The sequence below is a fragment of the Leuresthes tenuis genome, unplaced genomic scaffold (assembly GCF_036924035.1).
Source record: "Leuresthes tenuis unplaced genomic scaffold, fLeuTen1.0.hap1 SCAF_12, whole genome shotgun sequence".
NCBI lineage: Eukaryota > Metazoa > Chordata > Actinopteri > Atheriniformes > Atherinopsidae > Leuresthes > Leuresthes tenuis.
The window spans coordinates 14,265,014-14,275,633 of NW_027325366.1; the positions used below are offsets into that span (position 1 = coordinate 14,265,014).

At 37.4% G+C, this 10,620-nt stretch overlaps 1 protein-coding gene across 1 annotated transcript in view; it reads left to right on the forward strand.

Moving 5' to 3' along the window:
• Nucleotides 1-8,802, forward strand: part of klf7b (Kruppel like factor 7b) — a 106,048-nt gene extending 97,246 nt beyond the window's left edge. The window contains exon 4 of the mRNA XM_072396555.1: nt 305-8,802. Coding sequence (XP_072252656.1) covers nt 305-356 — 52 coding nt within the window. The 3' untranslated portion in view covers nt 357-8,802. The remainder of the gene's footprint in view (nt 1-304) is intronic.
• The last annotated feature ends 1,818 nt before the right edge of the window (nt 8,803-10,620 follow it).

A 10,620-nucleotide genomic window follows, 5' to 3' on the forward strand; every position in this document is an offset into this window, starting at 1 on the left:
ACTGTGAACTACTTTCTAGAATTACATGTTGCTGGTGGGAAGCTTAAGAAACATGGGATTATGGAAATTTTACAAAGAATTACATAGAGCCAGTAGGTATTTCAGGGAGCTAGAGCTGCCTTGCATTTATAGCTAATAAACAGCGAGACATATAGGTTATTTGCTGTAAATCCATTATGTTCGTATTACATTTTATTTGGCTACCTGCCTCTTCTGTTGTATACTAACTTGGTATTTATAGTACAAATTGAATGCATTTTTGGATGATATATCAATATTTCTTTTTTTTTCTGCTTCTCTGAAGGTGTTTCTCTCGATCGGACCACCTGGCTCTGCACATGAAGAGGCATATCTGAGGATTAAAAAAAAGGAGAAGGAGGAGCAAGAAATGGAGGAAGGAGAGGAGGAGGAGTAAAAGGAGAGAGAGTGGGGATGGGTAGTCAAGCTTCCAAACGCCCGCCTCATCCCATCCAAAATCTGGCAACCGCAAACAGCCGTTGGAGATGGGAACGGGGAAAACAAGGAGTAGCTAGATTGTTGTTTTTCTTTAAAATTACACATTTACACATTTTGCAATAGAGACCACTTGACACACTCATCATGCATCAACCCAGTGAACCTCGGACGCACTCATGCAGCTGGGGGCTTGGACACTGCCAAACTAACATATACCTAACTTGCTTGAGGAAACATTGTGCCGCCTGATTTACTTTCTCTGTGTTCAGTGTGTTTACATTATTAAGTCATTTGGGTTAGGAGATAGTCCAATGGGGAAACGTTCATTATCCACACAGTCAGCTGTTAGTGCTTTACAGGCTTTTAAAGGCAAATACTCCACTTTTCTCTTTTTGTTGATGCTGGTTTTCATACACAGAACATAAGAAACCATCATCTGCCGCAGTTAGTTTCTGTAATCTACGTGAGGAAAACAACAATGCCAAATCTGCAGGAGAGAGACTGTATGGATTGACTCCTAGCATAGCTGACAATCGAACCCAGGACATGGACGCTGGGTGTGTGGCAGCGCCCGTGGGACCTCGGTCAGCGGATGCAGCTGCAGCTCTCAGGCTCTCCCCCATAGAGTGTTTGCATCTCTCACCTTCACTGGGACGCCTGCTGCCTCCGCAGGCCATCTGACAGACATGCGCAGCGACACTTTCTTCCCTTTTTTTTCTACTGAGAGGATAAGGATTCTTCTTATTGTTGTTACAGAAAAGAATGACACTTTGCTCTTTTCTCTCTTCGAGAAAATGTCTTAAAAATCACTGAAATACGTTTGAGAAAAAAAACTGAAAATCTAAGATGACTTCAACAGAATGCGTGGGAAGAGAAGGAGAACGTTGTTGGTCTTTTTATCCCCATGTGCACTGACTCTGCATCTGGAGTGTGTAAGCAACAAATGGATGAAAAAAAACTAAATCTACTCTTGGAGAACGGATTTATGGGGTTTTTTTGGACTGAAATAAAAGCAGAAAACATAGAGGTCTTCATTTTTCTGTGCTCCTCTTTTTCTGCAGCTGAAAAACAAAACCCTGGTATGACCTCTGGTCTCACATGAAAAAAGAGAATCAAACTGGCAACCTGTATTTTTTGGTTCTTTGTTTTAATCAATCCAAAAGTAATCCGTGAGTGCTTTCACAGATTCGAAGATCTTATCTCATCGGCATCACCACAGGGCCAGAACAGAAAATTAAGAGCTGCTTCTTGGTTATTCTTGTGGGACTCAAGATACCAGCCAACCTTTGCGTGTCAGTTCTGAACAGACACGGTCACATTAACCCATCAAATTTGCTTGTTTCGTATCCATCGATTGCACTGACTTTTTTTAATGTTATCTGTGCTTTTTTCTACAGCGATAAATAAGGAAAAAAGGAACATAAGTTTAAAAAAAAAATCATAAAAGACTTGAAAAAATACAACACAAAAACAATTCTGTCTCACTCTACACTTTAGATACAAAACAAGCACACTCCATTAACACACACATACAGTTCAGTTCCATTGCTAACGGCTCTTCAAAAGATAAGACTAATAGGATTTAGGAAAATAATTATTAAACTAATGAACAGGGTTGGAAAACAAAACACTGCATGACAGGCTTTATTGCAAACACACACACACACACTCTCCAGTTCATGAGTGCACACATGCACACTCTTCCTGGAATTACATGTTCTGTTCCCAAATCTTTTTTCACAGTAGGAATTTAGCAACTGTTGTTTAGTGGAAGAGTATCGTAGCTCTTTGCTGGAGGTAGCAAACGATTCCAAATACTATGAAGTGAGAAATCAGCTTGTTCTCAGCTCCAACAATCACCCACATAACCCTTGCTACAGTTTGCGCCTCATATTTAATCAGAGTTTTTGCTTCAGACTCTGGTTACATTGTTGGTTACAGTATTAGTCAGTGTTTTCATCAGAAATAAGCTGAGGTAAAACAGTTGCAACAGATTAAATTTTTAAACAATCATGTTACAGTGAATTTGAGTCTGATGCATTAGTACAGCTGCTTCTTTAAAAAAAGAAAAGAAAAGCTTTATAATCATGAAAATGACTAAACACACCTAAATGTTGATTTAACCTCTAAATCTTGTTGTTAATTTGACTGTAATAAAGATCACAAGCTTTCTAATTATTTTATGCTCCCATCCCAGCCTTCCTCTAAACTCCTAGCTCCAGTTTGGATGGAACAAATACAGTTAACCAAATTTTCAAAATTAGGACCTCTAGTAGTGCTAATATGTAAAGCTTTCATAGTTTACAACCTATACTTGGGAACAGTTTAAACAAAACAAATGTTCAATTTTAATGCTCAAAATGCACTTTCATATCTATAGAAGAAGGCAACTACAGGATTACAGGATGGCCTTTCAGTTGTTTTGATGAAGAATAAAAGGCTTTTCTTAGATCTGAGAGACACATTTAACCATGAAACATAACTTGCAAAATTAAAAAAAAACAAAAAACATTTATCTCTTTTGAGAATGAAATGTGGTTAAAAAAATAATTGGATCTTCTGGCCTATGAAAATAACATTTTTGTCTGTTTTGAGCATTCTACTCAAATCCTCACAGGCAACATGTTCCTGTCATACCAGCCTTTCTGATTATGTCATTTGGGCAGAGAATTTAAACCAAAATTGTTGCAATGAGAGAATTCATGATAGGAAAGCAAATATCTTAAAAGTATGTTGGTTGATTTGCCATCATTCATTTATACTTTTTCCAATTAAAGATGCTACCATGAGGCAAGTTAGGTTTTTCCAGTGTTTTTATACTGTACCAAATGCTACTATCTGGCCATTCGTTGTCACCTAATACATAATTTTGTGTCTCTTAAAATAAACAGTAATGTTTGCTGGTCACCTGCTGTATTTTTATAGCTATTTTAAATTTTTGATGAAAACAATGACTTCTGTCTCTTGTGATCTGAATATAAGTACTAACACTGTAAGTAAAGACGTACTAAATGAGAAATGATTGCGGCAAACACACATCCTCAATGCCTGCTTCCTTAACTCAATAGTTGCAAAAAAAGAATTACAAATTTTTCTTGCAATCAAGCATTCAACACCAGTGGCTGCTCCATCTGCCCACACCTACATGCCCTGTAGCGCTTGCAAACAGTCCAATACTCACGGCTGCCGACTAGTGCAGTTGGGTGAGGGTGCAGTTTTCCTGAAGCTGGTAGGGGATTTTTACATCCCAGCGTGCCCAGTCACCTTGCCAGTTGGCCTTGCCAGCTTTCATTAGCTGAAAGAGTAAAAACATTCCCCTCCGGGGGGTGGTTATGGTGCAGCTTTGAACAATCAATACCAAAAACCTCCAGTATGGAACTGCCCTGCAGCCACGGGCAGAGTCTCCATGGTCAGGAGAGATCAGCGGGACAACACCTCTGTATGAGTCCTGTGTATCAAGCGGCAGCTTTCTCTACTAACTCTTTCCGTCTGGCTAAATATGACATCGCAGCCCAAGTTTAGGTTATTGTTTTTCATTTTTGACTTTATTGTTACTGATTTATCTTACAAAAGCTTTGTTGATGGTTGTTTTCCTCAGCTTAGATGATGCAAAGTCATGCCAATATACAGAGGCATGCCAAGAGGCGTAGAAGGAAGCCCTCCAAAAGAGGATGTACACTAATTGCAGAATGGGGATCGTAGCACTTTTATGAGGCTTTTGATGGCGTGAATGTGTGTGTGTGTGTGTGTGTGTGTGAGAGGCATACTGTGAGAGAAGCAGCCATTCAGTGGTGGTTCAAAACAGATTTGTAATTGCTGAACTAGCATTTATTTACGTGTGGAAAAATAAGTTGATACAGTTGGCATTGGATTTTTTTTTCCAAAGCAAATTCTAACTTTGTTTTTATCAGTTTTTTTCTTTCTCTGACCCTTCATGCATTCATGCATCTTTATTTTAACTAGATGACTTGAGTCAAATTAAAGTGATGCAAACACATGCCCTGCACTTCAATTACTCAAGCTTGATTTGTATTGAAAATAAGGAAAATCACAATCTTTGCAAGATTAGTTCACATTCAGTTCACAATTCTGGAGGAGGGATGGGGGTCATTATTTATGTTTCTAATAAAAGTCAATAAATACAAAGTCATTAGTGCCTATTCTGCTGATTTGGAAAACTAGTGGAAGTCAGATTTTCAAAATGAACAACTATACATACATTACAGAAAGGGATATTTTTTCTTCCAGCAGCTGGAGGCAAAATTTGGCATGGATGCTAAATTAAAATTGTAAGTGGAAAATGTTATTATGAGATCTACTTTGTTTGCAGAATTATTGTAATTTTAAATCAAAACTTCTAAACTGCATAAATAATTAGTGTTAATTATGCTCTAAAAGGATGAGTCTTTGTGGATAACACAGTTAACACAGTCAACAAGTGTTGAGGTTACTAAATATATAAGTTTTCTCATTAATGCTTCAGAGCTACAGTAGCCAGCATTAAACAAATGAAACTTAGTCGCTCTTTTTTTTTTTTTATTAATTAAAGCCCCGTGACATCTATCATATCTCAGAGTCACTTTAGATACAAATTCACATTTGGTTCCCTTCCTGTCTCTATGCCTGTCACTGCAGATTTTATGTCACAGTGTTACTCCAGGTCCACTGTCCTCTATCAGGCTCCTCCAGGCCGACTAGCTGCTGTCTCACAGCTCTGATAAGCATTAGCTTTCCTGGGTCAGCCACTCTAGATGCATTTGAGCTAATGAGATAACTCTAGGTCACAGTAAACCATGTGGTCTGAAAAAAAACAAAAAACAGGGACCTTGAGCCTGTCTGATTTCAACTGTCTGCATCCAGCAGACAGATTTCATACACAAAAAAATAGAAAATAGAAACCCATTGACAGGGAGGAGTACCCAGAGACAGAGACTTGTCAAAAAGACTGTTAAGGAAAGAAGGAATAGAAAAATAATTTATGTACATGAATATCCAAACCATCAAATCAACTACTGCATTTTATTTCAAGGTTTACAGATAAGATTAATTGTCATTTATCTGTATATCCAAACCCTCCCTCTTCCTTCACACTGAAAACGCCATTCTAATTTCCTGCCATCCATCCCCCAATTCTGACCCCATCTCACCCTTTCAGTCCATAGCAGTTGTCCATGCACTATCAACTGCAGGAATGCTGAATGCACACTTTACAAATTTTTCCCAAAGATTTGCATATTTGCAAGTTAATTGCTGTGAATGTAGTAGATGTTGTGGAAACATCTGAACAACAAAGACGAAGAAAATAAATGATGAATGAATGGAAGGTGGAAGGAAAGGGACTGTTTTTTTCATGCTCATCTCATTCAATTTAAATTATAAACATGCTCTGACTCATCATGCCTCGTAATATTCTCAGTCTCTTGTCTACTGTAAACTGGAGCCAAACATATTGTTCACACATGTAAAATAATGTTTTCATGGTCTTATAGCGTGCCCAATATAGTGGCACTAGCTACTTAAGAAAGGAGTGAATTAGCTTTAGATTAAGTTAGCCTCTTAGCATACTGCAGATTGCACTGTTTCAAAGTCTCATTTCAAAGTCAAAAGTGGGCTTTGGAAATGTTAAACTTTTGATGAATCAAACATTAGATCACCAAACAAGTTGATCATTTCCCTGCATCAATAGTTAAAGGTCAGAGGAAGACAAGTTGCTAAAGGTGTTTTCACTCTGGAAGATCAGTCAGAATATGGAATCGTCTTACATGAAACCTTGGTAATGTTAGTATTTTTTTCTGCCTTCATCCCCAAATCTAGAATACAGCCCAAAGTATATACGTACATTATATGTATGTATATATATACATATACATATAATGTATGTGTGTGTGTGTCTCTGTGGCTACCCTCACTTCAAAATTCTTGAATCAGTTATATATTAATCCATTATTCATGTTGGTCCAAATGTACTTAACCAAATAGAAATTTTCACCAACATGAAAAATTTGACAGATTTTGCATTGTTTGCTGACCTCATTGGCAGCAGTTTTTGTGTCATGAAGTGTCATCAACACTTTTAAATGACATCACAAAACTTTCCTTGCACCGTGCACACTTTTTGTATATAATGTCATGTTGTGAGAATACCAAGAAGATAAATCTTCTCAAAAAATTTTGGGCTTATTTATTAAAATGCTGTGGCCCATTAACTTTTTGAGGGCGCAAGCAAAGTGTCTCATGGATCATGACTGACAAATTTTAGTTGTAGGTGACTAGCTTGAAAGTAGCTATCAAGCAAGTTACAAGAAGCTCCAATTAACCAATTAACTATCTAGCCAGCCAATTTCTGCCTCCCATTTTCATCTTATTTCCAGGACAACCAGACCTTTAAACCGAAAACACCCTTAAGTCTTCCTCTGTGGCCCCATGCAGGCAGTTGTTTCCTCTGAAGGACCAGGCTTCAGTTTCCATAGCATTCCATCATATCATCCTGAAGAGCGATTGTCACTTTTGGCAGCTTTTGTAAATAGCACGAGACATTACATACATATGGCTTTGTATGAAATTAAACATATGTGACGACAGCACCGTCTCAGACAAATCTATAGGTCTGCTTTAGTTATTGCAACCATTGCACTACATGATCATCTTAGCTATTGCACTCTTCATGTGTGCGCACTGCTAGCATAGTCTGTTTGAGCACTCTGTCAAATAACCACTTCACATTTGATACACAACCAGGATGCACTTTGCCACCAAGAACCATTTTCTACTGGTCCACTTCTGATAGTTCAGACTGACATATCTGTTTAACCCTCCAGTAAAATGCCTTTATCATCACTGTTACTCTGGGGGAATACGTTCCACGTTGCAAACAGTCATGCTGTGACTTGGTTGAATTTTCTTGGTATCAGTGGCATCTCGGAGTGACTCTGTCTGTAACTACTTTGTTTGTCCATGCTTGATGTGTCAGTATTTAAGAGATTCACATGTCTTATCCCCTCTCCTTGTGTCTGTGTCACTTACCCACACCGAACCCCCTTCACCAAACCTACAACCACCAGAGCCCTCTGTAGCCAAGCATGCTGTCATATCCAGCTATTTTGAGAGGTTTTCTTAAGAGCGATGCAGCAAGGGAGCTCCAAGCAGTTCTTGGGTGAGACTGCAATAACTGTTCCACATTGTCAGCTTCATGTTCTCATTCGGTACAGTTTGACTGACTTCTCTTTATTCATGATTGTTGGTGCTTTCCCTTCTTTGTCATTTTATTCCATGTCTCAGTATGTGAAAAGAGGATTGGTATCAAAAGGTCATTTTTGTCTTTTTAATATGTAAAACATTACAGTATTGGTATTTTTTTGTAGATAGAATCTCAAATATGTGATTATTATTTGTTCTGAATTCGATGATTTGAGGTCTTTTAATTATTACATCTGTAACATCTATGTAATCCTCAACAAAGCTATTGTTGATATATCAAAAAATAATTAGATCTATTACCCTGCTGCCTCTTTCAATACAGATGTAAAAAAATACTATTTTATTTCTAATCAAATTAGGTTATTGACTGTATTGAAATTGAAGTATTATAATTAATATTCTACTGTGTTATTTTATACTATGAAAGTATATGACAGCTGTATGAAAAAGTAAAAAAATCTGTCAAAAAGGATTTGGTTCTCAGACACTGATTAATGGCCAAATGTGAACAAGGATATTCTAGTTTCTTCTCACCAGTCAGACAACACAAAGGTTCCTTTGTTTTTTTGTTAAAAAAGAAGGTATAATGTGCAAAATAAGACTTGAACAATGAACAATTTGAATGATAGTATTAACACCCATATTAACATCCAAATTTGGTGCCAATCCTAATATCCCATATTGAGCAATCAATAATGGAAATGGAAACTTTTTTAATGACCCAGTGTGTGTACACAGTCAAATCACATTTGTTGACTGAGCCATCTTCTGGGATGAATGGACATGTAAGTGAAAAAAGACAAATCTGTGTGTTCACCATCATACCTTGCCTCTCACCTATCATTTAGAGGCTCTGTAACTCTGATACAGTTTATATCAACATCAGATCCATAAACCTTCGCTCCAGCCCCCCATCCTCCCTTCCCCTCTCCTGTCACTGTCATCTCTGTTGAGTTTTTTATTTTTATTTTTCTTGTTTTACTTACATTTTTTTGCTGTACAAAGTGTTTAAAATATTATTTGTATTATATGATGTTAGTATGGTAATGTTCTTTATTAAGGAAGAAGAAAATTTATTTTTGTTACTGGTCTGTTTCATAATTCTTTTCTAAATTGGTATTGTAAGATATCTATGCAAGAACTGTTAAGTGGAGCATTTTTATTTAAGAATGTAATATGTGTAATAAATAGTAGAAACTGGTTATGGCTCTCTATGGTATGTTTTGCTCCAAAAATGGTTATTTAGTACAACCTCACAGAACCACTTTATTATCCTTTACTTGATTCAGAGCAGGTTATCTGGATGGGATTAACCAAAGACCTAAATATTTGGTCAAATTCTTGTCTCGCAGATATGCATCAAATAACTACAATCTCAATGGCACTAGATAAAATAATGTCCAGTGGAGTCCAGTGGTAAGAAGTCCTCATTTACTTCCAAAGGAAAAAGTTTAAAAAAAACCTGCTACTTACAGCTTAAAGTTAAATGATACTGTGTATTTTCCAAGACTTTGCAAAGACACTTATAATGGACTTGGTCCAACCTGGGACCCCTATTGTTCAATCTGTACATGCTTTCCTTAGGCCAGCTAAAACGCAGCTATAATGTGTCCTACGACCACTATGCAGATGACACTCAGATCTACGTGTCACAGAACATGGGCCTGTAGATACATTGTGTCACTGCATCGAACAGATCATTGTGTAGATGCAAAACATATTTTCTCCAGCTAAACTCAGACAAAACTGAAATCTTTGTCTGTGGCTCACAGGAAAAAAGAGAAATTGTTATCAGTCACCTTGAGACTCTCTCTCTAAAACCTAATAATCAAGTTAGAAATCTAGGAGTAATAGGATCTAGGACTCAGACCTGAACTTTAACAGCTACATTAAATCAATAACATCAGCAGTGTTTTACCATCTAAAAAACATTGGCAGAATCAAAGGAATAGTGTCTAAACCTAACTAAGAAAGACTAATCCATGCATTTGTCTCCAGCAGGTTAGACTACTGTCACGGCCTGCTCACTGGGCTCTCTAAACGGGCTGTAAGACAGCTGCAGTACATCCAGCATGCTGCTGCTTGAGTCCTGACGAGAACCAGGAAATATGACCACATTAGTCCAGTGCTCAGGTCTCTGCACAGGGAGAAAAGACTTTAAAACAGCTATGCTTGTGTACAAATCTCTTCATGGTCTAGCGCCAAAGTACATCTCTGACATGTTAGAGCCATATGAACCAACTCGGACTCTGAGAACCTCAGGGAGGGGTCTCCTGCTAGTGTCCAGAGTCCAGACTAAACAAGGTGAGGCTGCGTTTCAGAAAACAGTTCTATTTAGCTGTGCATATGACAAATGAAAATATTTGATCTGTACACTTCTCACTTTTAATTAAATTAATTAATGATTATTTTTTTATGTTTTATGAAATTATTTTATTTGCCTTCTCGGGACTTCATGTAGCTGTAAAGCACTTTGAATTGCGTTGTGTACGAATTGCGCTCTACAAATAAACTTGCCAAAAGTCAGCTTCACCTTCAGGAAAATATCATGATTCAGGGATACAACATGAGAACTTAAATTTAGCTGTCATCTAAAATCTACAACCTTTTCAGGTAAAATATCTGAGCTTTTCATAGAGGTGGTAGTGTGACATGTCACACTGGTAACCAAGTCAATGGAGAAGAAACTTTGTAAAAATGATTTCTAAGGTGGTGACCTGTAATTTTAACACATTACATGCCTCAACTATGAGAAGTCAAGGTCACTGCGCACACTGCCATGAAATCAGGCAGTCCAACACACTACATCTTGGGATATCATAGACATACAAGCCCTTAACCTCATAATGCTTGATTGGTGGTTCATTACACTACAGTCCCTAAATTAACTGAACGCTATGTTAACTTAAGCTTTGTTTAGTTTAATGACAATAGGAATGTCTTTCAACAGAAAAATAAGGAAGGTGT